This window comes from Ipomoea triloba, chromosome 4 (genome assembly GCF_003576645.1).
Source record: "Ipomoea triloba cultivar NCNSP0323 chromosome 4, ASM357664v1".
Taxonomy (NCBI): domain Eukaryota; kingdom Viridiplantae; phylum Streptophyta; class Magnoliopsida; order Solanales; family Convolvulaceae; genus Ipomoea; species Ipomoea triloba.
In genome coordinates this window covers 15,026,057-15,053,068 of record NC_044919.1, presented here as the reverse complement: position 1 = coordinate 15,053,068, position 27,012 = coordinate 15,026,057, and the positions used below count along the sequence as shown (strand labels likewise).

The 27,012-nt window shown below is 37.0% G+C and overlaps 1 protein-coding gene across 3 annotated transcripts; it reads left to right on the top strand.

The window, feature by feature from the left end:
• The first annotated feature begins 1,488 nt into the window (after nt 1-1,488).
• LOC116016405 (ATP-dependent DNA helicase homolog RECG, chloroplastic) lies at nt 1,489-25,987 on the top strand. Of its 3 annotated transcripts, XM_031256651.1 has the most exons (18): nt 1,498-1,626; nt 3,306-3,378; nt 3,765-3,847; nt 4,522-4,657; nt 5,885-6,364; nt 6,450-6,562; nt 6,978-7,233; nt 9,742-9,911; nt 12,483-12,564; nt 17,489-17,578; nt 17,743-17,976; nt 18,570-18,641; nt 19,577-19,729; nt 19,849-19,992; nt 20,297-20,455; nt 21,461-21,544; nt 23,410-23,982; nt 25,478-25,987. In XM_031256651.1, exons 2-18 carry the CDS (start codon nt 3,376-3,378, stop codon nt 25,568-25,570), a joined length of 2,925 nt encoding a protein of 974 aa, XP_031112511.1. In that variant the 5' UTR covers nt 1,498-1,626; nt 3,306-3,375; the 3' UTR covers nt 25,571-25,987. The 3 variants fall into 3 exon arrangements, with proteins under 3 accessions (XP_031112512.1, XP_031112513.1, XP_031112511.1); XM_031256652.1 differs by lacking the exon at nt 3,306-3,378 and having other exon boundaries at nt 1,489-1,626; XM_031256653.1 differs by lacking the exon at nt 3,765-3,847 and having other exon boundaries at nt 1,489-1,626.
• The last annotated feature ends 1,025 nt before the right edge of the window (nt 25,988-27,012 follow it).

Genomic DNA, 27,012 nt, shown 5'->3' with positions numbered 1-27,012 from the left:
TTTGCAGATTCTTTTTTGGGAGAAAATTTCACTTTTGGTCTTATGATTATTGGAGTCTTGTTAATTATAGTCCACGAGTTTCAAAACTGTCAATTTAGTATCTTAACTATTCAACTTTTTTCAGTTTCAGTTGCTCTGGCCAAATTACATTTTTCTTCAAAATATTATACTTTCTCATTTTTTTTTGGAACAAGAAAAGAAAGAAAGAAAGTGTAATATTTTTTTTAAAAAATATAATATTTTTATATTTTGATTTAAAAGCATGGTTGCAGTAGGCGCTAGGAGGGCGGTAGACTAGCGCCTAGGCGGAGACCTATAAAAACAAAAAAAAATAGTGCATGTGTGTGAGTGTATGCCATATATTATACGTAGTATTATATATACATCTCTTACTTCTCTTATTTATATAAATAAACAAATTTATATATATATATATATATATATATATATATATATATATATATATATAATAAAAGAATTAACAATGCCGACTTGCCCGAGATAACTCGGCTAACTCTGCCGAGTTGAACGAGTTAACTCGGCCGAATTCGGCTAAGTCGGCCGTCAACTCGGCCTAGTCGACCGAGTTAGGTGCTAGGCGTCCGCCAAGAGCAATTCGCCTCGGCGTAGGGGCGCCTAGACGACTGATTTTTGCAACAGTGTTTAAAAGTATGAGACAATTATTTTTTCAGTTTTTCATATGAGTAGTAAACACTTTATTCATGATTAGTATTACATTTATTTTAATATAAGTATTATATTTTCATCGAATAAGGTGCAAATTGGCACGTGATCGTAACTTGTAAATGCAATTAGGCCACTGAACCAAAAAATAGTGCAATTAGATCACCGAACACTTCAAATATATGCAATTTCATCTGATAGCAGGTTACCATCCATTTCATCAGATTACATGCTTACGTGGATGGTGAGTTGTCATTTTTAAAATAATTTTTAATAATAAACTTTAAAAAAATAAAAAGAATTAAAATTAAAAAAAACAAAACAAAACAAAACACTAGGTTGGCCACTGGAGACGAAGGAGGAGGTGGGGAAGGAGTGGCCGCCCGAGGAGGTCGGGAAGGGGGTGGCCGGCGACCACCCCGTTGTTTTGTTTTGTTATATATATATATATATATATATATATATATATATATATATATATATATATATATATATTCTTTTTAACTTTATTTTTATTTTTAAAGTTTATTATTAAAAATTATTTAAAAATGCTAACTCACCCTACAGTAAGCAGACAACCTGATAAAATGGATAGTAACCTACTATCAGGTGAAATTGCATATATCTAAAGTATTCAATGATCTAATTGCACATTCTTTTAATTCAATGATCTAATTGTATTTTTAGGTTACATTCAGTGATTAATTTAAAGGTTGTTGCTATTTTCATTTTTATCTAATGGACAAAGATCCATGAAATATCCTGACAAAGGTTTTTGCCTATTTTTAATTCAGTGAACGAAAATTCAGCATTAACTTGCGCGTATTCCAATTCTCATGTCCAATCCTAATAAAGCTATCGCCACGCTGGTCGCAGTCGCGTGCTCGGTTTTCTTGCACTCCTCATCGTAACTTCTCACTTCTGCACTCTTGTTCTTTCATGGTGAGCTATCTTCTCATTCTCAATTCATATTGGTAATTTTTCAGTAGTTCGAATTAATTTCACAGCATTTCTTAAGAGCAACAGACAGAGACAAATTGTATGGAAACTCATGCATTCGGTGGCAAAAATTAGTGGTGAACCAATACTAGAATGCTGTGATTTTCGCTAACCCTTTTCGGAAAGAATTGGCATATGGGTTTCCATTTCGGAGATTCGTTTCCCTTTTTTTAACGCTAGCGAAATTTAAAATAGCGAACATGCGGCAGACGTGTTTGTAGTTTTGTCTCAAAGATAGATGGAACTGAATAAAACAGGTGTACTGTAAATTCAGATTCTTGTTGTAGTAGGCACGAAGGCCATTTATTGTTGTAGTTACTTGCTTGCTTGTTCATGCGGAATTTGAGAAGTTAAAACGTTACTTCAGTGATTGCACTTGATTATAAATTTATAATCATTAACTATTGGGTTTCTATCTTCAAAAAAAAAAAAAAAAAAACTATTGGGTTTCTACTGTAGCATTGGACGAAAGTTTCCCGTATGATTTTCTTTTTGGGTATCGATTTGTCTACCTAAGGCATAACCTTTCCAGAGTTTGGAATATATATAAAAAAAAAGGAAAAAAAAGGAAACAAGAAAAGAGAAAGAAATTGTTATGTTTGATTAAGCACAAACTGTTTGGGTGGGAAATGATTGCACATTTGCACTGAGGATGAGAATATCCATGTAACTTGTAGTACATAGAAATTGTTTTGAAGTTTAAATGATTTTCCTTTGGTTTCTCTTTTTTGTTTCTTTAAATTTTATTTTTACTACCTTAAATATAAAGCTCAACTACAAAGCAACTATTTATGGTTGAGTTGTATTTATTTCTAAAGTTTTCCGCAGCAGGAAAAAGAAAAAAAAAAAAAGAGAAAAAAAAGCCAGTGCTCTGTGAAAATATAATAAGCACAAACTGTTTGGCACAACTTGAGCTTCTTGAAGCAAGAAGCTTCAATTCCAGAACTCTGTGAAAAATAGGCTTGCCTCTTATGTAGCCTTGAAAGTCTTTTTGGCACAAGTTGAGCTTCTACTTTTTGCAGTAGTAAGCTTCAAAGTAAGCTAGGCCGAAAGAATCACTTATTGATACTAAGTATCTCAGTATCTGAAGCTTTTACTTTTATTGGGTGAAATAATAAGCCAATTTTGTTTTCTGGCATGGTGGAACAAATGAATTGCTTACTTGATTTTCAGAACTACAATAAGCATTTGCTTGTGAAAAAAGGCAAATAATGTATGATAAGAATTTGCCTCAGCTTTGACCTATTTGGGATGCCTCTTTTGCTTACGAACCTGCAATGAATTATGTTCCTAATGGACCACACTACAAGTATATTGTATTCTTCTTTGCTGCACCAGTATTTTCAAAGATAGATTTTGCATGATATTTCATTCATGTTCTATGAGGAAAGGATCAACTTCCCAGTTCTGTAGGAGCTGACAGAATATTGTGGAACACTCACCCACCACAATACCCAGTATGCTTTGTGAATAGTTGTAATTCTTTGCTATCGTGATGTAGAAATCTTTCTTACCATGAGTGGAAAGTTGCTGGAGCACTTCATGTTGCTACCATAATTAGCCATTTCCATTTTTTTTTTTTTTTCGTGGAGGATTTGTTTTATCAAAGCATGAATTTGCAGGTTTGATGTCCCTATACTTCATCAGCCCCCATTTTCTCAGCCTTGACTGTGCAGTCACCAGCCACATAGTATGGTAGGTGCTAATTTGAACGTCCCCCTCTGCCGTTGCATTATCTATTGGCTGGGTGTTGCTTTATCTCTTACTTGGTTTATTGTAGGTGCTTTACAAATAGTTCTACATTCTTACATTATTTTCCCCTTCATCTCGCTATATGGCCATGTGGCATAAGTGAGCAGAATTGCTTCTCTAAAATGAGAAACATGACTGTTGCACTATGACCACTAACATCTCTCTGATGTTAAATATTGTATCATTTTAATAAAAATCTTTTGTCTATCTAATTCTATCTCAATATTGCCTTCATAAATTGTAAATTTCTACATGTTTTCTTTTATCTTTATATTTACATCATTTTTTTAATTTTTAATTTTATATAAATTATGCTTTTCCTTTCATAGGCTTTTAGTGAGAAATGTTTGAGAAGTGCAATAACTTTTGAAGTGGAAAGAGGATATAGCAATGCTCTAGGTAGAAATATGAGGTATTGTTGTGGTACTTATTAGACTATATTATTTCAAGGGAGAATTGCACTTTTGGTCCATTAGTTATAGGGTGATAGTGCACTTAGTCCTTGTGTTGTAGGCATCACCATTTTTAGTCCTTATGAATAAAGTGGTGTGTTTTTTGTCATTTTGTTAAAATTTACTGTTATTCTTTAAAAATCTTAGTTGACCAAACTCACCAAAGTTAGTAATAAAATTTACCTTGTATTTCTCTTATTCCACCCAAATCATGTTCTAACTCCACGAATTAGTGGCTAAAAACACAAAAATGTAGACCACTGGCATCCATTAAACTAATAGAATATTAAAAAAATCTATGTAATGGAGGTTAGTGGTTTGCATTTCTGGCAAGTAAAGTGTGGAGTCAGAGTATTATTTAGAAGAAATACAGAAATACGATGTATAATTCTATTAATAGCCCTGGTCAACTAAGACTTTTGAAGAGTAATGGAATTTTGATAAATCCGTAAACGGAACAACCAAAAACCCCACTTTGCTAACAACTCGAGGATTAAAAGTAGTGACGCTTATAATACGTGGACTGAATCTGCTACTATCCTATAACTTATGGACCAAAAGTAGAATTTTCTCTTATTTCAATTGTCTCATCGATACTACAATAGTCATCTACATAGTCTCTAATATCTTTCAGGTTTAGTAATCTCCTTTTTTCAAGGATGTCAACATTATTTTCAAGGTCAAAGCATAAACTTGCAAAAAGGCTGTTGGAGGAAGTAGATGCTTATGATCGAGCTAGTGTACCAGATCAGTCTAAGCTGCTTAGTAAGGTAAGTCCTATTTTGATTGAATTATCTCAAGCATTGTGCTCTCATATATATGTATGCCCTCTTTGTGATATGTTTTCCTAAATCTGTTGTTGAAAAATGTACTCTTCATATGTAGTCCTCCCTTTTTCTGCATTTGAATTTGTCTTATCCTGGTTCTTGTTCATGATGTTACTGTTATTTTTTATTTGAGTGACTTGAAGATTAAAGAAAGAAACATACCATGAAATAATTTTTCAAATTATCTTCTTTCAGTATAAATTAGTTTCCTGAAAACAAAACTTTGAACTGTAAAAGAATCAATTGAAAACTATTTCTTGTTTAGGAAATTCAGTTATTCAGGTGGATGGAGATGAACGGAGGGTATCTGGTGGGTGGGAGATGCTGGGGGAGGTGGGAGTAGTTAGTTGATCAGGAGTAAAAACATAAGTTGGCATGCTTGAGGCTGCCATGGTAGTTGAGACAGCCTTGTATCAGTTTTGATATCTAAATATTTAGTAAACTCTGTTAAAGTTTTTCCTGTTACTTTGTTACTTGTCCTACACCATATGTCCAAGACAGTTTTTAGTCTAACTATTAGCATGACTTCCTTAAGAAGCAAGAGTGAACTGTTTTATAGTAAGTGTTGAGGGCTCACTTGGTATGGACGTAACTTGAAGGAGTCATTTGAACAGTTTTGCTGTGCCTGGCAGGCTGGCACTGTGTTAGTCCCAAGAATCTTGGGAAAGTCTCAAGGAGCACCATAAAAAATTTCTCACTCTGCAAGGTGTTCTGCAGCTGTCCCACTGACCAACATTAGCTAACTAAATTCAGTTATTAAACTTTAGGCTTTCCTGAGAAAAGCCTCCATGCTTGCCCCTTTTTTTGAATTAACCAAATTATCTATAACTTTGTAAAGATGTGAATCCAGTACTTCCACTCACTCAGTACATAAACAAAAAACCGATGATAGATCAAAAGAATGTATCTATTCATAGATTAGAGAGATACATAAAAATGTCTAGATTTGATTCATCAATTAACCCCTTTGCCTTTCATATCTGTGGACCTTATCCATGCTTGTCTCTTGAACTTAGGTTAAGGATGAAAATTTTCATCATCTAAGAGAAGGTGGTCCCACTGCTTTTCATTTCTGTGTAGAACTTTTTCATTTCTAGGCATACATTATATGTTTCACAGCTTCCAAAATACATTTTTCCCTGTTAAGAGTTCAATTTAATCTGCATTTAGGTTTCTGTGCTGATGGGTTATGATGGTCTAAATGACTTAATTGACGATGAACGGGATATCTCCCTAGTATGCAGAAAGTTCCCATCCATCATTTTGGGATATTCTGAACCAATTGAATTATTTGATGTGGCTGAAAATCACTCCAAGAACAGTGGGTTTTTGGCAGCTCAGATTTCTAAAGGACTGTTCTCTAAGCCTGTTGATTCAACATTGGTTAGTACTGATTCTGTGTATGAAACATGGCAATCCCAAGACATAGGCTCTCCTGGTGTTGACTCTTCCTCCAGTACTGCTGAAACTATTGAGACAGAAGTAAGGGAAGAGTTGCAATCCACTGTGGTTAAGCCTGTCAGTCAGCCTTCGCTTGAGATCCAAGAGATTGCTGGATCTGTGGAAATGTTACTTGATAAATCTATTAGTTGCATGACTGGACTGAGTAAAAGACATTGTCATCAGCTAGAAAACTGTGGCTTTCATACGGTGAGGCTTTAGAGGGTTTGTAAGAATGTTGTATTTATCCTCTTGATTCTGACCCTAAGTTAACAATTTTCTTGTTTACATGTAGTTGAGGAAATTGCTTCAGCATTTTCCTCGGACCTATGTTGATCTTCATAATGCGCAGGTTGGAATTGAGGATGGGAAATATATGATTTTTGTTGGAAAGATCTTATCCTCAAGGTAAAGTATTTCAGAAATGTTAACTACCCTTTTTTTTTTCCCTCTTAAAATTGTATGCTATCTGTCAAAGTATCCCCCCATCTCCTTTGTCTTGAATTTATAAGATTGATTTTATCATTGTTCTGGACTTTGAAAGAATCCAACCTATTGGGGCAGTTTGATGATCAATTATAAGAAACGGGCATAATTTTTGTTTAACCATGATTTTATCTAATGGTTGTAATATGAACATGGCAAGATTAAATAGTTGCCTTTACTAAATTAGTGTTGGAAAACATGATAATCTAATATACATTTCAGTAGGGACATTCTGTATCACGATAACTTCTTTATCCTTCAAATCCATGCATTTGCATGCTGCCACATAATGATTATTCCATGTAGCAATCTTGAAAACAATTCTTTTTCTGTGCAGGGCACTGAAGGCCAGTTCTTCTTTATCATTCCTTGAGGTCATTGTTTCTTGTGAGATTCCATATGATGCAGCTACAACTTTTTCCATGACTGGTGATGCTGATTGTGTTATTGATAAAACTGTTAGCAGTGGAGGAAAAACAATCATTTTACATTTGAAAAAGTTTTTCCGGGGTACCCGCTTTACTTATCTTCCTTTTCTCAGAAGTCTTCAAGGGAAACAAAAGGTGGGGGATGTAGTGTGTGTAAGTGGCAAGGTGAGTTGACCAACCTCATATCTAATGATGAAATTAATATTGATTTCATAAATCTAATCTTTTTGGTTTTTAGAATTATTGTCCTGGAATGTTACTACTTTTAGTTATCTTGATGAAGTATGTGTATTTCTCTCTGCCTGTCTCCTGGATAATTTTTTGCCAGGAACTTTTTAATTTGATGAAGTGTGAAATTGTGCCACATGTTACATGCTGGATATTCTGGTTAGCACATATGAAAATAGGCTGGAAGGTTAAATTGCAACTTGTACCCTTGCCCTTCCATTCTAGCTTGATAATTTCATATTTCCTAGTACTCTAATAGTGTCAATTGTCCTTGCACTTAAGGTGATGGTTACTACCTCACTGGTTAGTGCACTTCCATCTTTGCTGATGGAATTAGCTGGTCTTTAAAGCTATTTTATGGAATGAGGTTCAAGTCTTCTTATCAAAACATTATATGAAAAAGAGTAGCTTTGCATGGTAAACTTTCTCAGCTTCTGATCAGTGATAACATCTTGTAAGTTTTGGAACTTCTGAATAATGCATCCTAAGCTGCAAAATGTCCTTTGAGGTTAGATATTAGGCAACATTTGCCAAGTTATTATCTTTATTTATTAATTTAATTTAATTTTTTTCACAAGAATGTGAATTTGCATGCCATTTAAAGGGTCATTACTTTCTGCTACCACATCTCTAGGTGATTCTCATTGAAAGGGTGCATTGCTTTTCTGTTCTTTTGGGTTTCATTGTGAGGGCAGGTGGAAAAGAGATTTCTTATTTTGTCTAGTTGAGTTTGGAAAAACTTCCTCTTTCAAGTAGTATTTGTGGACAGAACCAACCCCCTACATTGGACTTAATGGTTAATTCATAAAGCAGTTGAGTTTAAGCTTATCTAGGATGTAGTTTAATGAAAGGGTGTCATAAGCAAACTCCCCACGAATCCGGTGAGAGTATACACGAGGAGGTCCCTAAATTTCTCAAAAGACAAGTCTTTGCTTTCAAAATAACATTTGTTCCACCCCTGTAGACTGACCAAATTAAGAAGGGGGCCAGCCACCCTTTATATTTTCCCCTGCTTCTGTGGGGTTCAACCCTCTAAGCAAATTCTAGACAGAATTTAGTGTAACACACTGGATACCACCTGGGGGAAGGAATTGGCAACATTATCTTGTCTCGATGCAATGGATTTGGAGATTATTAGTCATTTCCTCTCTACTGAGGTACAAGTGGCAGCAATTAACATTAATTATTTGCCCCTTCCTACGGTTATCACCTGTGAGGATAGCTTCCATGATTGCCTGACACGAAAAATGAAATATAAGGGTGACATCCAATTTTTGAAATCTGCTTTAGAGGGAAATTGATATTGGCCTTTTTTGGGGAGAAATTTGAGCATTTTGAAGAGATTTTAGCTGTGTTAGGAGGTCAAAAAGCTAATATGCATGTTTGGTAGATGGCTTTTAAATTAGCTTTTTCACCTTTTTGACAACAACTATGACAATAAATCAAAAATTTGGAAACTCGTTTCCTAGGTTGGTCCTTATTTATTTTTAAAAATAAATTCATGGGTCAAAAATTCAATATCTAAAAAAATTAAATTAAAACCTAAAGACTACTTCACTTCTTCACATTTTTCCAATCACTGCTTCCCAGTTCTTCTCTTCAGTCTTCTTTGTGTTGTGTTTTATTTTAAATTGATTTTTTGGTAATTGGTATTTAACTATTTATTAGTGATTTGGTACACTAATTTTATAATTTTTATTTATTAGTGTAATAATTTTAATCATGAAACTAGTAGATAATTAATATTTATGCATATTTAAGAATTGTTTTTGCAAATATACCCCTATATTTTTTTATATTGACATGTTTCTCCCACATTTTGTTTCCTATATTTTTGAAATTGCTGTTTCCAGCTTCTCATTTCCCTGTTTCCATGCTCTACTTAGTTGGATACTGTTGAATGCGAATCCTCGTAGTAATAGACATAGGTGCGTAGCCCAAGTTGTGTTGTACATAAATATACAACAATTTGTGCATGTTTTACACATAGAAATACATACAAACTTTTCCTATTTCACATGGTATTAGAGCCCTAAACCTAAAGTTTTTACCACAACATTTCAACACAATCCATTCTGGTGAAAACCCTTCTCACAACTGCCTCTTTTTGTTCTGACCGTCTCTGATGGTTGTTTAAACGAACTAAAACCACAATTTTGAGTAATCTTACTAGAGTTACAAAAAATGCTCCAATTTTCATTCATAAAGACTCACTACAACTCTGATCAAACAAAACATGTCTTTTAAAGATGTTGGCCACTGTGTGCTGGCTGGCAATATTGTTTGGTTTATAGCAATTAGGGTAGTGCTTTTTCAATTTGTTTCTATTAGTAGATAATTACTATTCTATGCTGATACTTGATGGTATAACCAAGGAAATTGTTATTTTGCTAGTTTTAATACTTCTTTCATATGGTATATGAAGTTTGATGTTATGTTTTGAAGGTACGGACTATGCATACAAAAGATCATTACGAAATGAAGGAATATAATATGGATGTGTTACAAGCGGAGGAGGATTCACATTCACATATATGTGTAGAAAGGATGCCATATCCCATATATCCTTCAAAAGGAGGTCTAAAACCAAACTTTCTTCGGGAGATTATTTCAAGGTTTGTGATCTAAACTTCTTATCTCTATGTGTGCGTATAGTTTTTGTCCCTTGCCTTAATGTTTACCATTAGGCTCCATCTTAAACCCTATTTTGAGGGGTATTATTGTAAAAGTAAAATTTTATTATCTTTAGGGAAAATTATATTTTTGGTTCTTGAGTTATGCATGATTAGTTGTTTTAGTTCTTTGTTTTTTACTAAGTACATGCACCACTACTCGCTGTTGCTGGCCGCCATTGCAAACCACCAACTTCGCCTTTGTTTCCTTGGAGACATCATCCTAGGCAATGTTGCAAAAATCGCGCCAATCAGCGCCTAAGCGCTAGGCAGTGGCCGACCACCTAGAAATTCGGCAGAATTGCCGTTCTAGGCGGCCTAGGCGTCGATTAGGTCCCGGTGGCCTAGGCGGGCGTATAGGTTGCCGGTTAGCTATTATTTTGTATTTTCTTTTTTAAATGGGTTATTTTGCTCAAACCGATGCCATTTTTAGTGAAGTAACCCTAAATTGTTCAAATTGGTCACAAACCCAAAAAAAATTCAAAATCAGGTACTCTAGTATTAATATTTTGTGAGTTGTGACTTTGTGTTATGTTTTGATTCTTTAAATCTTTATACAATTTACAATTCTAGATGTTTTTTAGGTTAATATTTAATATTTTAGTACTAACTATTAAAGTATTAAATAGTTTATAATTACCAAATTTTAAATAATTTTAAAAAAATTAATTAAAAAAAAAACCGGGCGCCTAGCGATTTTTGCAACCTTGGTCCTAAGGACAAAGCTCTTTGCCTCATGGAGATGAAGGCAAAGTGAAGATTTTCATTTACTTTTAATAAATAATACTCTGTAAGACTTTATTATTTTGCCGAATAAACATCCAAATCCGCAAAAGCACAATGAGGTGGCATCCACATCAGTATTAACTTGAAGTTTACTAGTAAAAGCAGGTCAAAAGTGCTCAATTGCATTTGTTTCAAAATTCAGGTGCATGTTTGGATTGTTTTTCTGTTTGAGAGTGCAATTGAATGTGCTTCCAAATAGTTTGAGCGCTTACTTGGTCTAATAATAATAGGTTACAATAGGTTGTCTCTTTGTATCTTAAACTGTATAGAGATCCTACATTTATACAGTGACTAAACCTACACCTACTAGGACTGGGCAACCAATGTCAAAAAGCCGTCATGCGGTAGAGGTGAAATGGAGTAGGAGTAGCAAAGGGCAACATCTGACCGACTGACCCATAGCAATGAAGTTAGCTCAAAGCAATAAAGAGAAGCCCATAGCGATGAAAATAATAAAATAGAACACTGGTTGGTTGTTGATGGTAATACGCCCCCTTTCTTGAAAACTTGAGAAATGCGTGGCCTTTGGAAATAATAGTAATACCGAAATTGTACACCCTTGGGAATAAATATGGCACACTAAAAATAAGGAAATGGACTGTTGTGGGCTCGGGGTCTTGAGAACGCGTCACTGGGCGATGTGCGGGGGGAATGGGTGCTTTGGAACCTCTCCTACCTATGATTGCTATTGATAACACAAAGATTAGAAAAGAAAGTTGAAGAAGTTTTGGAGTTCTTCCTCTCCCAATTATCATTAACTCAATTCTCAGAAAATGCTTGATGAAAACAACTATAAATCCTAAGCTTTAAATAATAAAAAGAGCAACAGTCATAAACGGTAACTTGCAAAGAAATAGGATCCTAACAGAAAGGAATTCAAAAATAATACTGATAAATAGTCTGCTAAACTGATCATGGAGTTGCCTTGCGTCGTTGATATGTTCTTCCAACGAATGCATCATGGACACAGTAATACTAGGAAAGAAACTCCACAATGGGATCCGAAGAGCCTTCAAATGTCACCAAAAAGAATGAAAAATGGCTAAACAGGGATCTGGAAAATTTCACCAAATGCTTGGTACATGATGAAACAATCACAAGACACATTAGAAAAGTTGATTTCTAATTAAATATTTTGAAACGAAAAGGTATTTAGAGTGTGGGGCTTTGATACCATGTTGAAATTGAGATATTGCTGCCAATTAGATGAAAGAAAAATATGTGAAAAATGAAAGACAATGTTGTAAAAATTGCTAGCTGAAAAAAACACTTGGTTTTTGAATATGGCATCTTGTTTTTTTTAAAGATTTCTAGAATGGGTTCCTCCCATTAAATATAAATGTTCAATAGCACATGATACTCTAAAACACTTAATACTCCAACCATAACACATACAAACAAATTTAAAAGAAAAACTATCGAGTGCCTAGTTGGTTGTCTAGGCCTCTTAGTCAGCCAACTAGTTGGGCCTCAGTCAAAAACCTGCAGTTAATCTTGGGCTTCTAAGAGTCTTCTACTCTACTATATCCTTGGAGGTATTTCCAGTCTTCATATTTGGTCTTATCCCTATCAAACCTCCAACCAAATTCTTCATTTATGCTTAGTTGCATCCAGATGGTGGAAAATTGCGAATATGTTACTGTTATGTTATGGCAGTTTCAGTACATTTTTGTCTTCTTTTGATCTGTTTCACTCCGAACATGCTTTCACGGCTTACATGCTTTACAGAGCAATGAAGTTCCTTCCTGTCAATATTGATCCTATCCCAGAAGAAATTCGTCAGGATTTTGGACTTCCAAGCCTTTATGATGTAAGTGTGCTGGCTGCTAGTTGTTTCTAGAGATTATTCTTGTGCATTTTTTATTCATTTCTCTTGCAATTACTGATTATTCTAATGGAAAATACTTAGTTCTTTAATTGGATAGATTTATTTTCTTCTTGGCTAAAAACATTTGCTTTTTCACGTGATTTCTCTTCCACTTGAGTCTGGTTGTTATGCAGACTTACCTTAGGTTGTGGACTAGTGCAGGGGGATGAGTTTGTGTATTCAAAAACGTAACCAATTACAGAGAGAGACAGCTTTTATGATAGACTACCTAGACCTGTCCTAGTCTATAGGCAATAGTTACTGACTAGGTTACAACCACTAAAGCATAACTATATAATAATTAAGTAGGACAAAACATATGAATAATAATATTGCTAACACACCCCCTCAAGCACAAGGTTGTGCAGCAGCAACGTTGAGCTTACTCCGAAGATCTTGAAAACGAGTAGAAGGTAGTGGTTTGGTGAAAATATCAGCTATCTGATCCCGGGTAGACACAAAGTTGACAAGGAAATCACCAGAGGCAACCTTGTCGCGAACAAAATGATAGTCTATCTCGACGTGTTTAGTCCGTGCATGGAAGACAGGATTAGCAGCTAGATATGTAGCGCCGAGGTTATCACACCATAGTTGTGCAGGTTGGCCCGAGTGGAGACCCAACTCGCGAAGAAGTGAGACAATCCAAGTGACTTCGGCCGATACGTCAGCTAACCCTTTGTATTCAGCCTCTGTAGAAGAGCGTGCCACGGTGCGTTGCTTGCGTGAAAGCCAAGAGATGAGATTGCCCCCAAAATATACAGCATACCCACTAGTGGATTTCCTGTCAACCGGACAGCCGGCCCAGTCATAATCGGAGTAGGCAGACAACTGTGCAGAACGAGACGGGCTTAATCGCAGACCATAGTGTTGAGTTCCCTTAACATACCGCAGAACCCGCTTGAGTAAACCCCAATGATCAATGGTGGGTGAATGCATGAACTAACACAGCTTGTTGACCGAGAATGACAAATCAAGGCGAGTGATAGTGAGATATTGAAGAGCACCAACTAGACGCAGATACTGTGTTGGATTGTCAAACAACTCTGAAGACGGAGAAGCAGGTTGTGTTACTGCAGCCGGTGTAGCCAAGGCTTTGCAATCAGTCATACCTGCACGAGCCAAGATATCTTTCATGTAGCGCTGTTGTGACAAAAGGAGCCCAGATTTATCAGAAATAGTTTCGATGCCCAAGAAGAAAGTCGGTGATCCCAAATCACGAATTTTAAACGTAGTTGCAAGCTAACGTAACAGTTGTTCAATCAAAGCAGAGTCATTACCCATCATGATGATATCGTCCACGTAAACTAGTAAGAAAACCCTTGATGAGTCAGTAGAGTAATAAAATAGTGAGACATCAGTTTTCGACGCGGAAAAGCCGGTAGATAATAGGAACTGATGTAGTCTAGTAAACCAAGCCCGAGGTGCCTGTTTGAGACCATATAGGGACCGCTGAAGGTGACAAACATGACCAGGATGTGTGGGATCTTCATATCCAGGGGGTTGTTTCATGTATACCGTTTCGGATAAGTGCCCGTTTAGAAACGCGTTGTGATCGTCAAGTTGTCGCAAAGTCCAATTATTTGATATGGCCATGGCAAGTAGAAGTCTAACCGTAGTAGGTTTAACTACTGGGTTGTATGTGTCAAAATAGTCTTCGCCGGCCACCTAATTAAATCCCTTGGCTACTAACCGTGCTTTATACCTCTCAACTGAACCATCGGCTTTACGCTTGACCCGGAAAACCCATTTGCAGCCTATAATGTTCATATTAGGGGAGGCCGGGACGAGTTTCCAAGTGTTGTTGTGCAGCAGGGCGTTAAACTCTTGATCCATAGCATCCCGCCATTGAGGGTGGCCAATAGCTTGAGAATAACATGTCGGTTCAGTGGTTGTGTTGAGAGCATAGAACTGTTCACCTGTTCCACGTGTTTTGGTACGAGTGCGCATAGCATGACCTTCACGTTGTGCCGGTCCTGTGGTAGTTTGAGAAGCAGTGGAAGTGGTGGGAGCCTGTATAGGTAATGGTGGTGGGTCCTGAGCTAGAGGAATAGCCAAATCAACTGGAGCTGCGTTCGTGACAGAGACAACAGGTCCAGCTGCCCAGGGTGTATCATTATGCTCTTGACTAGTATCAACCTGTGTAACTGGTTGCACAGAAAAAGGAAAGACAGACTCGTCAAATCGGACGTGACGACAGATAAAGGTAACCCCCGTGTTAAGATCTAAGCAGCGATATCCCCTATACGAAACTGGGTAACCTAAGAAGACACAAGGAGATGACCGATATTCTATTTTGTGACGGTTATATGGCCGTAAATAGGGATAACATCGGCACCCGAAGACTCGAAAGGTGTAGGGAGGTTGGGTATTATAGAGACGATAGTGTGGACTTTGGAATTGAATAGCTGAAGATGGTAGGCAGTTTATCAAATATGTAGCGGTTTCAAAGGCGTAGTCTCAGTATTGGTGGGGAGTGGAACTATCAGCTAGTAATGCGAGGCCGGTTTCAACAATGTGTCTATTCCGGCGCTCGACTCTTCCATTTTGTTCGTGGGTGTAAGCACACGATTGTCTGTGCGTGATGCCAAGTGATTCAAACAGTTTATTGAGGCGACGGTACTCACCCCCTAGATCAGACTGAATGGCTTTGATAGAACGCGAAAACCGTCGTTCTACCATTGCCCTAAATAAATCGAAAGTTTTATAAATGTCTGATTTTAACCATAACGGGTAAAACCAGCAGTAACGGGAAAAATCGTCTACAAAGAGAACAAAGTAACGAGAGCCTGAAGCAGAAATAATAGGTGACGGACCCCAAATGTCCGTGTAAACTAAATCTAACACATTTTGACTACTGTTTGGGACCCTGTCTAAAGGAAAGCGTGCAGATTTGCCTAACTGACACGCTGTACATATTTTTGTAGTCCTAACATTATTTGTAGAAACCGGACAATGTTTTAAGACACGATGTAACACTTGACTGTGAGGGTGACCGAGCCGCTGATGCCACACCACGGATGACGCTCTAGCAGTGAGATAGGCTGAATGGAACCTAGGAATCAGCAGCTTGTACAAACCACCCACCGTGGACCCCTTAAGTAGAACCGCCCGAGTGTTGCAGTCCTTCACAAGAAAACAATTTTTGTGAAATTCAAAAAAGACATTGTTTTCATTGGTAAATTTATAGACTGATAACAGGGGTAAGGATAATTTTGGGACATATAGAATATTAGACATTGATAGATTTTTAGGAGTGGACGGGATTGCTGCATGACCCACACGAGAGATCACCAAACCTGCGCCATTTCCTACTTTTAGCAGGTCACCACCGGTATACGCTTCTGAGTGATCCAGCAATTGAACATCAGGTGTGGCGTGCGAAGAGGCACCGGTATCCGGATACCAAGCTTCGGAATGGACTGGAGCATCACTGGAAACAGCAACATTTGCTTGCGGCGCCGGTTGATCAGCATAACGCTTGAAACAATTTATGGCTATATGGCCATGTGATCTGCATATTTGACACCTTGGTGAGTATCCATTCCGCCCGCGACCAGAAGAACCGCGTCCGCGACCCTGTCTCCCTCGGCCGCCAGAATTGGATCTGCCACCACCGCCGGCATTCGGTGACTGTCTGCCTCGACCAGCATAAAACGCAGCTGGCGGAACCGCAGACGCTGACGACTCAACTGCAAAATCATCACTGTGGATGAACTCCTGGGCCTGGAGGTGATCGGCAAGCTGCGGAATAGTGATCGATGCGCCGGAGACGGTGAGTGCACTGGCCATCGCCCGGTATTCTGGCCGTAATCCACGCAAGGCGTATAATACCTATTCGTCGGAGGAAAGCGGACGGCTGGCAAGAGACAGAGCCTCGACGATCATCTGGGCCTTCCCAAGTTACTCCGCCGGCGTGTTGTTCCCTTGCCTTAGGGTCTGAAACTGTCCGAGCAAGCTAAGGCACCTGGATCGCGATGATGACGCCAATGCCGCAGTGATGGAATCCCACACCTCCTGCGACGTGTTCCTACCAACAGCTAAATACATAACTTCATCAGTGAGTGATGAAATTAACAAAGACAAGATCGATTGATCTTGTTGTGTCCACACCACATGCGCAGGGTTCGGCTCAGAGGTTGCCGCCGTCGCGGAGGTACCGGTCGACGGGGAGGTAGTGACGGTCGCCGGAGGGCACGGATTGGAGCCGTCAATGAAGCCAAGGAAGCCTTGCCCGCGGAGGAACGGGACGAGCTGGGTACGCCAAAAGAGGTAGTTTCGGGCTGTGAGTTTGATGGAAACAAAATGGTGCGCCGAGTTTAGGGAATTTGGCATTACCGGAGGGGGAGTGGATGTGGTGGCGACGGTACGATCAGAGGGTGGTGCGGCCATGGCTGAAGCGAAGCGGTTTTGTTACGGGAATAATAATGAGGATCGGGAAAAAAAAAAAGAGAGAATAATCCTTTCGCTCTTGATACCAGATGAGTTTGTGTATTCAAAAACGTAACCAATTACAGAGAGAGAGACAGCTTTTATGATAGACTACCTAGACCTGTCCTAGTCTATAGGCAATAGTTACTGACTAGGTTACAACCACTAAAGCATAACTATATAATAATTAAGTAGGACAAAACATATGAATAATAATATTGCTAACAAGGGGAATATATATAACTTACTATACTATACTGGTACTTAGCTTTTGTTGCTTAATAATTAAGGAATATGATTTCACTGCATATAAGTATTTCAACAAACACATGGTTGTCATACTTACTAAAAGAACCTTTATATGTGTTGTGATAGTCTGTTGCTTCTAGTGCACCATTGAGACAAGACTTTGGATGTCTTTTGGAAAAAAAAAATGCAGGCATTTTCAGGGATTCACCAGCCAAAAAGTTTACTAGATGCTGAGCTTGCTCGCAAAAGGCTTATATTTGATGAGTTTTTCTATCTCCAGGTACTCATGGTTTAATTTGAAACCCACATTATTCAACTTAAAGTGTTCTTTCAATTTGGATACATATTTCAACTTTTGTGCTCTTTTAAGTGCTGTTAGACGAACCACCATCAACAGTAGTTACTATACATCTTATTTATCAATTATTCTTCTCCTTTTTCCAGCTGGGGCGGTTGTTCCAAATGCTTCAAGGTCTCAATACAAAACTAGAAAAAGACGCATTGCTGAATAAATGCAGGAAACCTGAACTGAACACAGTAGATATAGATGACTGGTCCTTTCTTTCCCGGAAATTTTTGGAAACTCTTCCGTATTCCCTTACATCCAGTCAATTAGTAGCTATTTCAGAAATTATGTGGGATCTAAAGCGACCAGTCCCAATGAATCGACTCCTTCAGGTTTTCAACTTTTTTCAATTTATGTCCATTATCTGATGTGAGGAACATGCATTTATTTTGAAATTTTTCTTGCAAATTTTTTATGTTCAATATAGCAGTGCATTTGATAGGGCTTTGCTGACGTTTCTGGCTGTAATATAATTTTTCAACAGTCCCCTCCCCTCTCCTGCTTAGACTATTGTCTGCAAGGTACTAAATTTGTCTTATATTTAGTTTGCAATATTGGCCATTCTGAATAATGGAAATAACCCTTGTTAGAGAGTTCTAGTTATTCTAGTATTTTCAATGTTACATAATCCCATATAAGAGTCTTTAGGAGTCATTCTTATGTACAAAATATTTCACCAACAATATACTCTAAGAGTCCACTTTTAGTATTTCAATGAATGTTTTTTGTAAAGAGTGGTGAAAAATGCATATCTAATATTTGGGAACTGGGGAAGGTTGGTTATGGTACTATGGTAGACCCCTTCCCTGAATCCCACAAATGGCTGAAACTCCATGCACTGGTGACTGGACTGCTCTTTTGTAATGAAAATGTATAAGATAATGACTAACCTAGTGTGCATTGCCATACTTATTAATTTTGTTAGGGTGATGTTGGATGTGGGAAAACTGTGGTGGCATTTCTAGCATGCATGGAGGTTATTTCTTCAGGCTATCAGGTTAGTCCATAATCATATATGCTTACTGTGTTTTCAACCAAATTCTCCTCCCTCTATCGTCCCTGTGCTTCTTCTTCTGACATGTGGGAATACCCACATGTATAGGGTAACAATGTAATATTCCTTTGCTTTCCAATTAAGTGTAGAATTTAGAAATCGTAGATGGAGGAGCTGTGAGTAAATCATCTCATAGAGCGATGTATTTATGGCGTTCATGATGCTAGGTTTGTTTCTTTCTATCCATTGAATAATAAGAAACTCTAGTCCTATTCTTAGAAGTAAGCTTAGTTTCCAATTGTTAGTAGGAGTGGTTTTAGCGTAATGTCCCTATAAATATAGGATCTTTGTATAGCTCAATACATAGAAATCTGAAGTGACATTCTATTGTGATTTTTTTTATTATGATATATTCTTTCTACTATCTCTTTCTTTGGTTTCTCATATATTGTGCTCCCGCTTAATTGGCGAGTGGTATGGCTATTCACCACTTACTAGGCCTTTCAATCTCTCAATTTCAACATGGTATCAAAGCCTACATACCCTGTATATTCTTTTTTTTTTTTTTCCTGAGCAAAGCTATTTTTCTGATGAGAAAAAGTAGGCGAAGGAACACGGTTACCCTATCTTAGTTCCAACCTTTCTGGTGGTTGCCTTTGCAAACTAACACCACCACATTGCTTGGCACCTCATCGTGACCCACCGTTAGGGAGCCCACTTCCCACCACCAAAATCATCTAGATGTGCCACAACGCACCTCCTGAAGCTAAAGGATCACATTTCAATTTTTCTTAGATCTCTCCCTCTGACAATGTTCTAATCTCATGTGCCACAACGCATCTCTGAAATTTCTTGTGCTTTCCATATCCTGGAATAGAAATATATGCAAGGAATTCAAAGTTACCTTACAATTTGAATTAGTATTTCTCATCCTTCAGGCAGCTTTTATGGTCCCAACTGAATTGCTAGCGGTTCAGCATTATGAGCATCTTTTAAAATTGCTAGAAAATCTGGAGGAAGTGGTCTGTAAACCTTCTGTAGCTTTACTGACAGGTTCAACCCCATCAAAACAATCACGGCTGATTCGTATGGTAAAGTATCTTGAACAGATTTTCTGCTTTATTTTTCTTCTACATTTGTTGGAAGTTGCTTTAGTTTTTTTTAAGTTTAAAGTGTCCAACTTTCTATTATTTTCTTTAACTGCTTGAAGGGCCTACAAACTGGAGATATCTCTTTGGTCATTGGTACCCACAGTTTAATAGCTGAAAATGTGGAATTTTCAGCATTACGAATTGCTGTGGTTGATGAGCAACATCGCTTTGGAGTGGTCCAGAGGGGACTGTTTAATGGCAAGGTAATATTCCATTGGACTGGCATATTGGCATGTGTATGTTTCTGTGTTGATAGTGGAATCTTTGCAAATGGTCAGACTTGCTGTGATGGTAGGTTGGTCAAGAAAATAATGTCAAGCAGAAAGACCAAAACTGTCTGCGTAATTATGTTGGGAAGCATCATCTTGTCTTTAAGATTGTAGACGTGGCTAACAGAAGTAGAAAATTTCTAAAGAGAACACTTATGTGCTTTTATTGGTGGTGTTTGATTCATTTTGCTCAGTCATTTTCTATAATCACAATATGATTAGAGTTTATAGCCTGCAGCTGTTTTTTAACTCTACAAGTTCCAAAAAGATATCAATTGGGCAAGATGACTCCTTCAAAGGCAGTGTGCTTATGGCACCACATGTTTTGGCTATGTCAGCCACTCCCATCCCAAGGTCACTTGCATTGGCTTTGTATGGAGACATGTCCTTGACACAGGTATGTTATGTTTGTCATCCTCTTGATGCTCAGAAGTTGTAGAGTTTATTGGGAAATTTCTGTGTTGTAAACAGGGATATGATCAAACTTTATAATCTAACAATTCTCTGCATTTTTCTGTTCAAATTCTTTGCTTGTTTTTATATATATATATATGGCCAGGTTCACATGCAGACAACATTCCAGGTGCTTGCGGACAAATTTGGTCAGTCTATCTAAACATGATCAAATGCTGAAAATCAATGAAAAGGGGGAAAAACGTGCTGACATTTTTGTAATTTTCCGTAATTGCGATTATACATTTAGAAATGCTTGACGGTGCATCTGGAAATGCTTTGAGTGCATGGAAGGCACTACCTGATTCCCATCACCTTACTTCCCCCATGTCATTACGATTGTGCATTTAGAAATGCTTGACAGTGCACGGAAGGACTACCTAATTCTCATCACCTTCCCTCGTGTGATCACAAGAGTTCCTAAATGCATCGTCAAGCATTTCCAAATGCACAATCTTAATTATAGGAAATAACAAAAATGCCACCTTGTTTTTTCTCCCTTCTCATTAATTTTCAGCCTTTGATCAGGTTTATATGGATGGGCTAGATTTGTCCGCGCATCCGCACTTGGAGGCCTGTTTGAATTTGATCCCATATATATATATTGTTAGTTTTCATTTAGAAGTTCAAATCAGGACATTATCATTGAGTCCTTGCTTACAATCCTCTCTGATGGTAGGGTAAACAAGTTAGTTGAGATAGTGGCCTAGGGTTTTGGTTTTATGTGCAATCATTGTTTGAGGATTGTAGTTAGATTCTTCTACCCTCCTCCCTTCTCCGACTTTTGAAAATGACTAGAACTAGCAGGGTGAAGAATAAAAGCTTTTCTTCTATCAGTAGGCAAATCATATATCACATCTGTACATTATGCCTGTCCACTATTTTTGGTCTCTAGATTACTTTATTCTATTTTACATTTTAAACCTTTTCTTGGTTCTTTTAACAATAGATTACTGATTTGCCTCCTGGGAGAATACCAGTGGAAACATATGCAATTGAAGGAAATGAGTCTGGTTTTGAGGAGGTTTACAAGGTATGTGATCTCTACAAACTTAGTCACACTAGAATATATACCATTCTCATTTATAATGAAGGGAAAAGGGTCAAATGAGCCCCTAAACTTTACTGAAAAGTCAATTAGGTCTCCTAACTTTTAAAAAGTGCAATGACACCCTTTAACATGTTATATCGGGGCAATGAAGTCCAATAGTTGGTAATTGACCTGTTATTACAGATCATTTTCATTCCGGCATCATCTCAGGCGAAAATCCGGCGACGGCCGAACCGTCGTTGGTCGCCATCTACCAGAGAAGGCGAACATTTCACCTTCCATGGAGAAGGCGAACGGTTCGCCTCTCCATGGAAGGCGAGGCAACCACTGGTGTGGTCGCTTTTCGCTGAGGAAGGCGACCAGTTGGTCGCCTTCTCAGGTCGCCAAACTTTCGCCTGAGATGATGCCGGAATGAAAATGACCTGTAATAGCAGGTCAATTACCGGCTATTGGACTTCATTGCCCCGATATAACATGTTAAAGGGTGTAATACACTTTTTAAAAGTTTAGGGACCTAATTGACTTTTCAGGTAAAGTTTAGGGGCTTATTTGACCTTTTTCCCTATAATGAATATATTGGACATACATGCTTGGATACTCTCATACCTTATCATGAAAAAGATTACGCATTTGTTACTTGTGTCTATCATCTTGGAAAATGAAGTTTTTGTAATCGGCTAGACTCCCCTATACCTCTATGTATAAATGAATGGGGCACTGCACATATGTTATGAATAATTGTAATTAAATATATTTTTATGATACTATTTAAACTGTATTATGAAGCTGAGCGCCTTTGCTTGGAAAAACAGAAAAAGAAATAGCCTAGGATACATAGTCTCTGATGCCATGTTGAAATTGAGGGATTGAAAGGATTTGTGGGTGGCGAATAGCCACCACCCGCCAGTTAGACGGAAGCAAAATTTTGAAAATGCTAAAGAAAGAGAGATTACAAAAAATATATTATAATGAAAGATTATAATAGATTGTATCCCTTAGTTTCTATATTTCTATGTACTGAACTATATAGATGTGCTATATTTTTAGGAACATTAGGCTAAACCTACCCTTACTGAGATTAGGAAACTAAGCCTACTTCTACTAGGAATAGGACTAGGGTTTCCTATTATTCAACATAAATGGTTGCAAAGAAAGAATGTGAGAACTTTGGAGCCTGGAGGAATACATTTTGGCTGCCTCCTATAAAATAAATTCAACGCAATGATGATACCTCAGTAAGGTAATACTGCCATTCAAAGGTGAATGCTCATCAACTTATTTCTATTATGCTACCTTTCGTACTTCATCAACAACTTATTTCCATTATGCATCCTTTCGTACTTCAACACATATCTTCATGTTTCTACTCTTGCCTTGGTGATTTTTCGTTATTTTAAGGTCTCATTAGCTCACTGGTAAATACCTCTAATCATATACCCCTTGATTGTTGGTTTCCCTAGAGGAAAAGCTATATAAAGAGTTCTTATTGTGAAAGTTGATTTTTTTAGGATATTTACAAGTCTTAGGGAGTAGTTGTTGTTTACCATTTCAAGTTTGAGCAATATGGGTCATATTTAGCTATTAAAGTTCCTATCTGAATATGGTGAGGGGCTATACACTTCTATTTTGGTTGTTGCTTCATATGCTTAAAATATAGAGTGAATGCTTCAGTTGCATCTCTAGAACAAGATAAGGAGAGATCAAATTTTGTTAGGATGCAATCTCTTTTTAACTTTTATTGTTGATTCCGACATCAAACAAGGGTAATTGAAATTGATAAAAATGCATTCCCTTTTTATGTTTCCAAATAATTGGTTTTAAGCATTTTTGGCTTGTCAACATTACAGATGATGCTGGAGGAGTTGGAAAAAGGGGGGAAAATATATCTTGTATATCCGGTCATTGAACAATCTGAACAACTGCCTCAGCTTCGTGCTGCGGCTGCTGATCTAGAAATAATATCTAGTAGGTTTTCAGCTTATAGGTGTGGGCTATTGCATGGAAGAATGAAAAGTGACGAAAAAAGCGAAGCTTTGCGGCAGTTTAGAACTGGAGAAACTGATATACTGCTATCAACTCAAGTTATTGAGATAGGTGTTGATGTTCCAGATGCAACTATGATGGTAGTAATGAATGCAGAGCGTTTTGGAATAGCTCAATTGCACCAACTTAGAGGACGAGTTGGACGTGGAAATAGAAAGTCCAAATGTATATTTCTAGCGTCTACAACCAGTGGCTTAAATCGGGTGAAGGTTCTTGAGGAGTCATCTGATTGCTTTTATCTCGCAAATATGGATCTTCTAATGCGAGGACCTGGAGATTTGCTTGGTAAGAAACAGTCTGGCCACCTTCCTGAGTTTCCCGTTGCTAGATTAGAGATAGATGGAAATGTTCTACAAGAAGCCCATCTGGCTGCACTGGTGAGTAAATATTCTCTTAAAAGTAATTTTTCTGGGTGTTTTGTGTTGAATTTATTGAGATTTATGAATTTAAAGTATCACTGTCACACAGAGTCAATGAGCCGTTCAGTAATTATGTACCCTGTAAGCTGACTTTTTGTTAAGCATGCTTTACTTGGTTATTAAGATAAAACTTCATAAACAATTCAAGAATTGAGTCAATCCATATTTGCCCAATAAATTTTTTTCCCCTTTATAGAAATCAATCCTTTTTTCTGTAAATGAAAAATCTCATTAAGATGCAACTTTGGAGAAGAATGTTATTTTTCATTGGACTTTCTGGCACAAACTGTTTCACATACATTGGGAGAAAGGATAAAAATGTTTTATTATACATAGGCTTTAGTCTGTAACTAGGCTAAAGATCTTATATTATAGATATGCTTTTGGATGTATTCTTGCGATTGTCACAATGGCCACTTGCTGTTCTGTTCTGTTCTCTTCTCCTCCCGTGTATGCTATTTGGTTTAAGATATGCATCTGTGTGCATGTATGGGTGTATGTATTGACATCTTTTCTATGTGAGAATATTAATTTAGTTATAGCTTTGAGATACTCTTTAATGATCTAGCATATTAATTTCTAGAACTTTGCATATGTTTAGGTCAACTATATTTGCTCATAAATATAATCTGTAAAATATTACAGCAGAACATAGCTTGTGCCAAATGCCTTGACATGGGAACATATTCTGTTACATAGGGGGAATGGGAACATATTCTGTTACATAGGGGGAATTATATTAGAGTTATAATAGTTGAGCTTTGATCTAGAAATTGCATTCAGTTTACCTTAGCTGTTCCTCTTGACTGATAGAGAATGCAAAACTGAAGACAGACACTTGTGGAGTTACTAAGTAGTAGTGAAAACTGTTTCGAGTTATGTAATTTCTAACATCTATTGAATCATAAAATATTTGACTACTCTTTATACATCTATTGATTTTTTATATTTTTTTGAGTTAATGCCATATGGAGTCCTCCATGTATGGTGGTTTTGTCACGTTTAGTCCTAAACTTTCAAGTTGACCACCCATGGTTCTTCAACTTTCAAATTGTTACCATCCGTGGTCCAAGTTTATCACCCACGGTCCTTCAACTTTCAAAATTTAATCAGTTGTGATCCTCTTGGAAGGACCATGGGTGGTTAAAATTTGATAGTTAAAGGATCACGGGTGGTTAAAATTTGATAGTTGAAGGACCAAGGGTGGTTAACCTGGACCGTGGATGGTAACAATTTGAAAGTCGAAGAACCACGAGTGGTCAATTTGAAAGTTTAGGACTAAACGTGGCAAAACCACTATACTCGGAGGACCCCAGACGGTTTTAACTCTTTTTTTTCCTAGTGTTGCTTCCACTGTTCCACAGGGCCTTTGCTGTCCACACTACAGAACTATATAATAGACTTCATATATATTTACTTATTAATGTACACTTCATATAACATTTCTTTGCAGAGAATCTTGAGTGATTCTATTGATTTAGAGAAATTTCCCTACCTCAAAGCTGAGCTTAGCATGCGCCAGCCTCTTTCCCTTCTTGGGGATTAAGGTACAGGCAACAGAGAGGTGGCGTTCTTTTGCACCGTGAAGTGATGGAGCTATTAGCTATCCGGGTCTTGAAGGTTATGTACCTTTTTGCTTTGGATAGCAAACTGTACAATTTTTTGTACATGTTTGTGGAGAAAAATGTAACTACATTTAGCATACAGTCTTGGATGTGCAACAGATGTCTCCTGCTCCCCATAATTTAAAATTAATTCTTGCTACTGAAAGGAATTTTACATTTTCACTAGTGTTATTGCATTTGTATAATTTGCATACTTCCATATTTCATCAGCTACCTGCTTGGGACAGTTCTACTTGTTAACTACGTATTAGTTTTAGGGATGGAATTGTATTTAGGGTGTGTTTGATTCGCACATGAGAATCGGAATCGGAATGGTATCAAATACTTAGTATTGATAATGGTAATGGTAATGGTAATGGGTATTGGTGAAAGTATTTTGCATATTTGGTGGTATGGTGGAATGAGAATGAGTATTAATAGTTGGGGAAACTGCTCAGAAAGAGAATGAAACTTTCATTTATCACGCTTTAAAGTGTTTTGATTTATTGCTCCCGGTAATTAAGATTTCATGCTCTACTCTTATTTGTAAGTTGTGTATTGTAATTTTTATTAATAATTACTTTATTATTTATTATAATAACAATGTGATTGTCTATAAGTTTATTTGGTTTTAAACTGTCTATTCGTTTTTATAAACTATAATTCTTTATTTATTAAGACACATATGCAATTATTGAATATTTTGTATTTTTTAAGTCAACAAAGAAAAATTCATTCGTAACTAACAAAAGCATCTAGAGTTGTTTTCATTATTATTATTGTGTATGCAAATTAAAATTATTAAAACTTTGTAAAATTTATTTCAAGTTATTTGTCATTAATTTTTTTTCCTATATATAGTTACGCATATATATATATATATATATATATATATATATATATATATATATATATATATATATATATATATATATTGAGTCTATAATAAAGGAAATTAATGGAACATAATAATTCCATATATTAAGGAAACCTAATCATGGTAACCCAATACAAGTTGTGTTGGGATCTTTGTCTGATTTTAACACAAATCATAATAATAATAATTAAAAAAAAAAAAAAAAACTCATGCTTAACTCCATTAACGTACAAAAAATGCCATTCAGTATTTTGCACATTTATAACAACGCCGATCACCATTACCAGAATTTTGCAAACGTTAGCAACCACGAACGCATGCACCGTCGGATCCCCTAACCATTTTGCATAACCGCACACCCACCAAAAATGCACCCACTGTTCGCAATAAACGCACACACCTGCGGAACCAAACAAAACTCGAAAAAAATTTTGATTACATACTTACAGGCACTGTTGTTGGCCATGGAATACTCCTAGACGACTGTGACTAATTCTTCTCTTCTCT

Bases quoted from the DNA above. Each gene is read 5' to 3' on its own strand.
- LOC116016405 (XM_031256652.1), top strand. The intron at 4,658-5,884 runs GTAAGTCCTATT...ATCTGCATTTAG, and splicing joins AGTCTAAGCTGCTTAGTAAG to GTTTCTGTGCTGATGGGTTA. The intron at 20,456-21,460 runs GTATGTTATGTT...TTTTAACAATAG, and splicing joins GAGACATGTCCTTGACACAG to ATTACTGATTTGCCTCCTGG.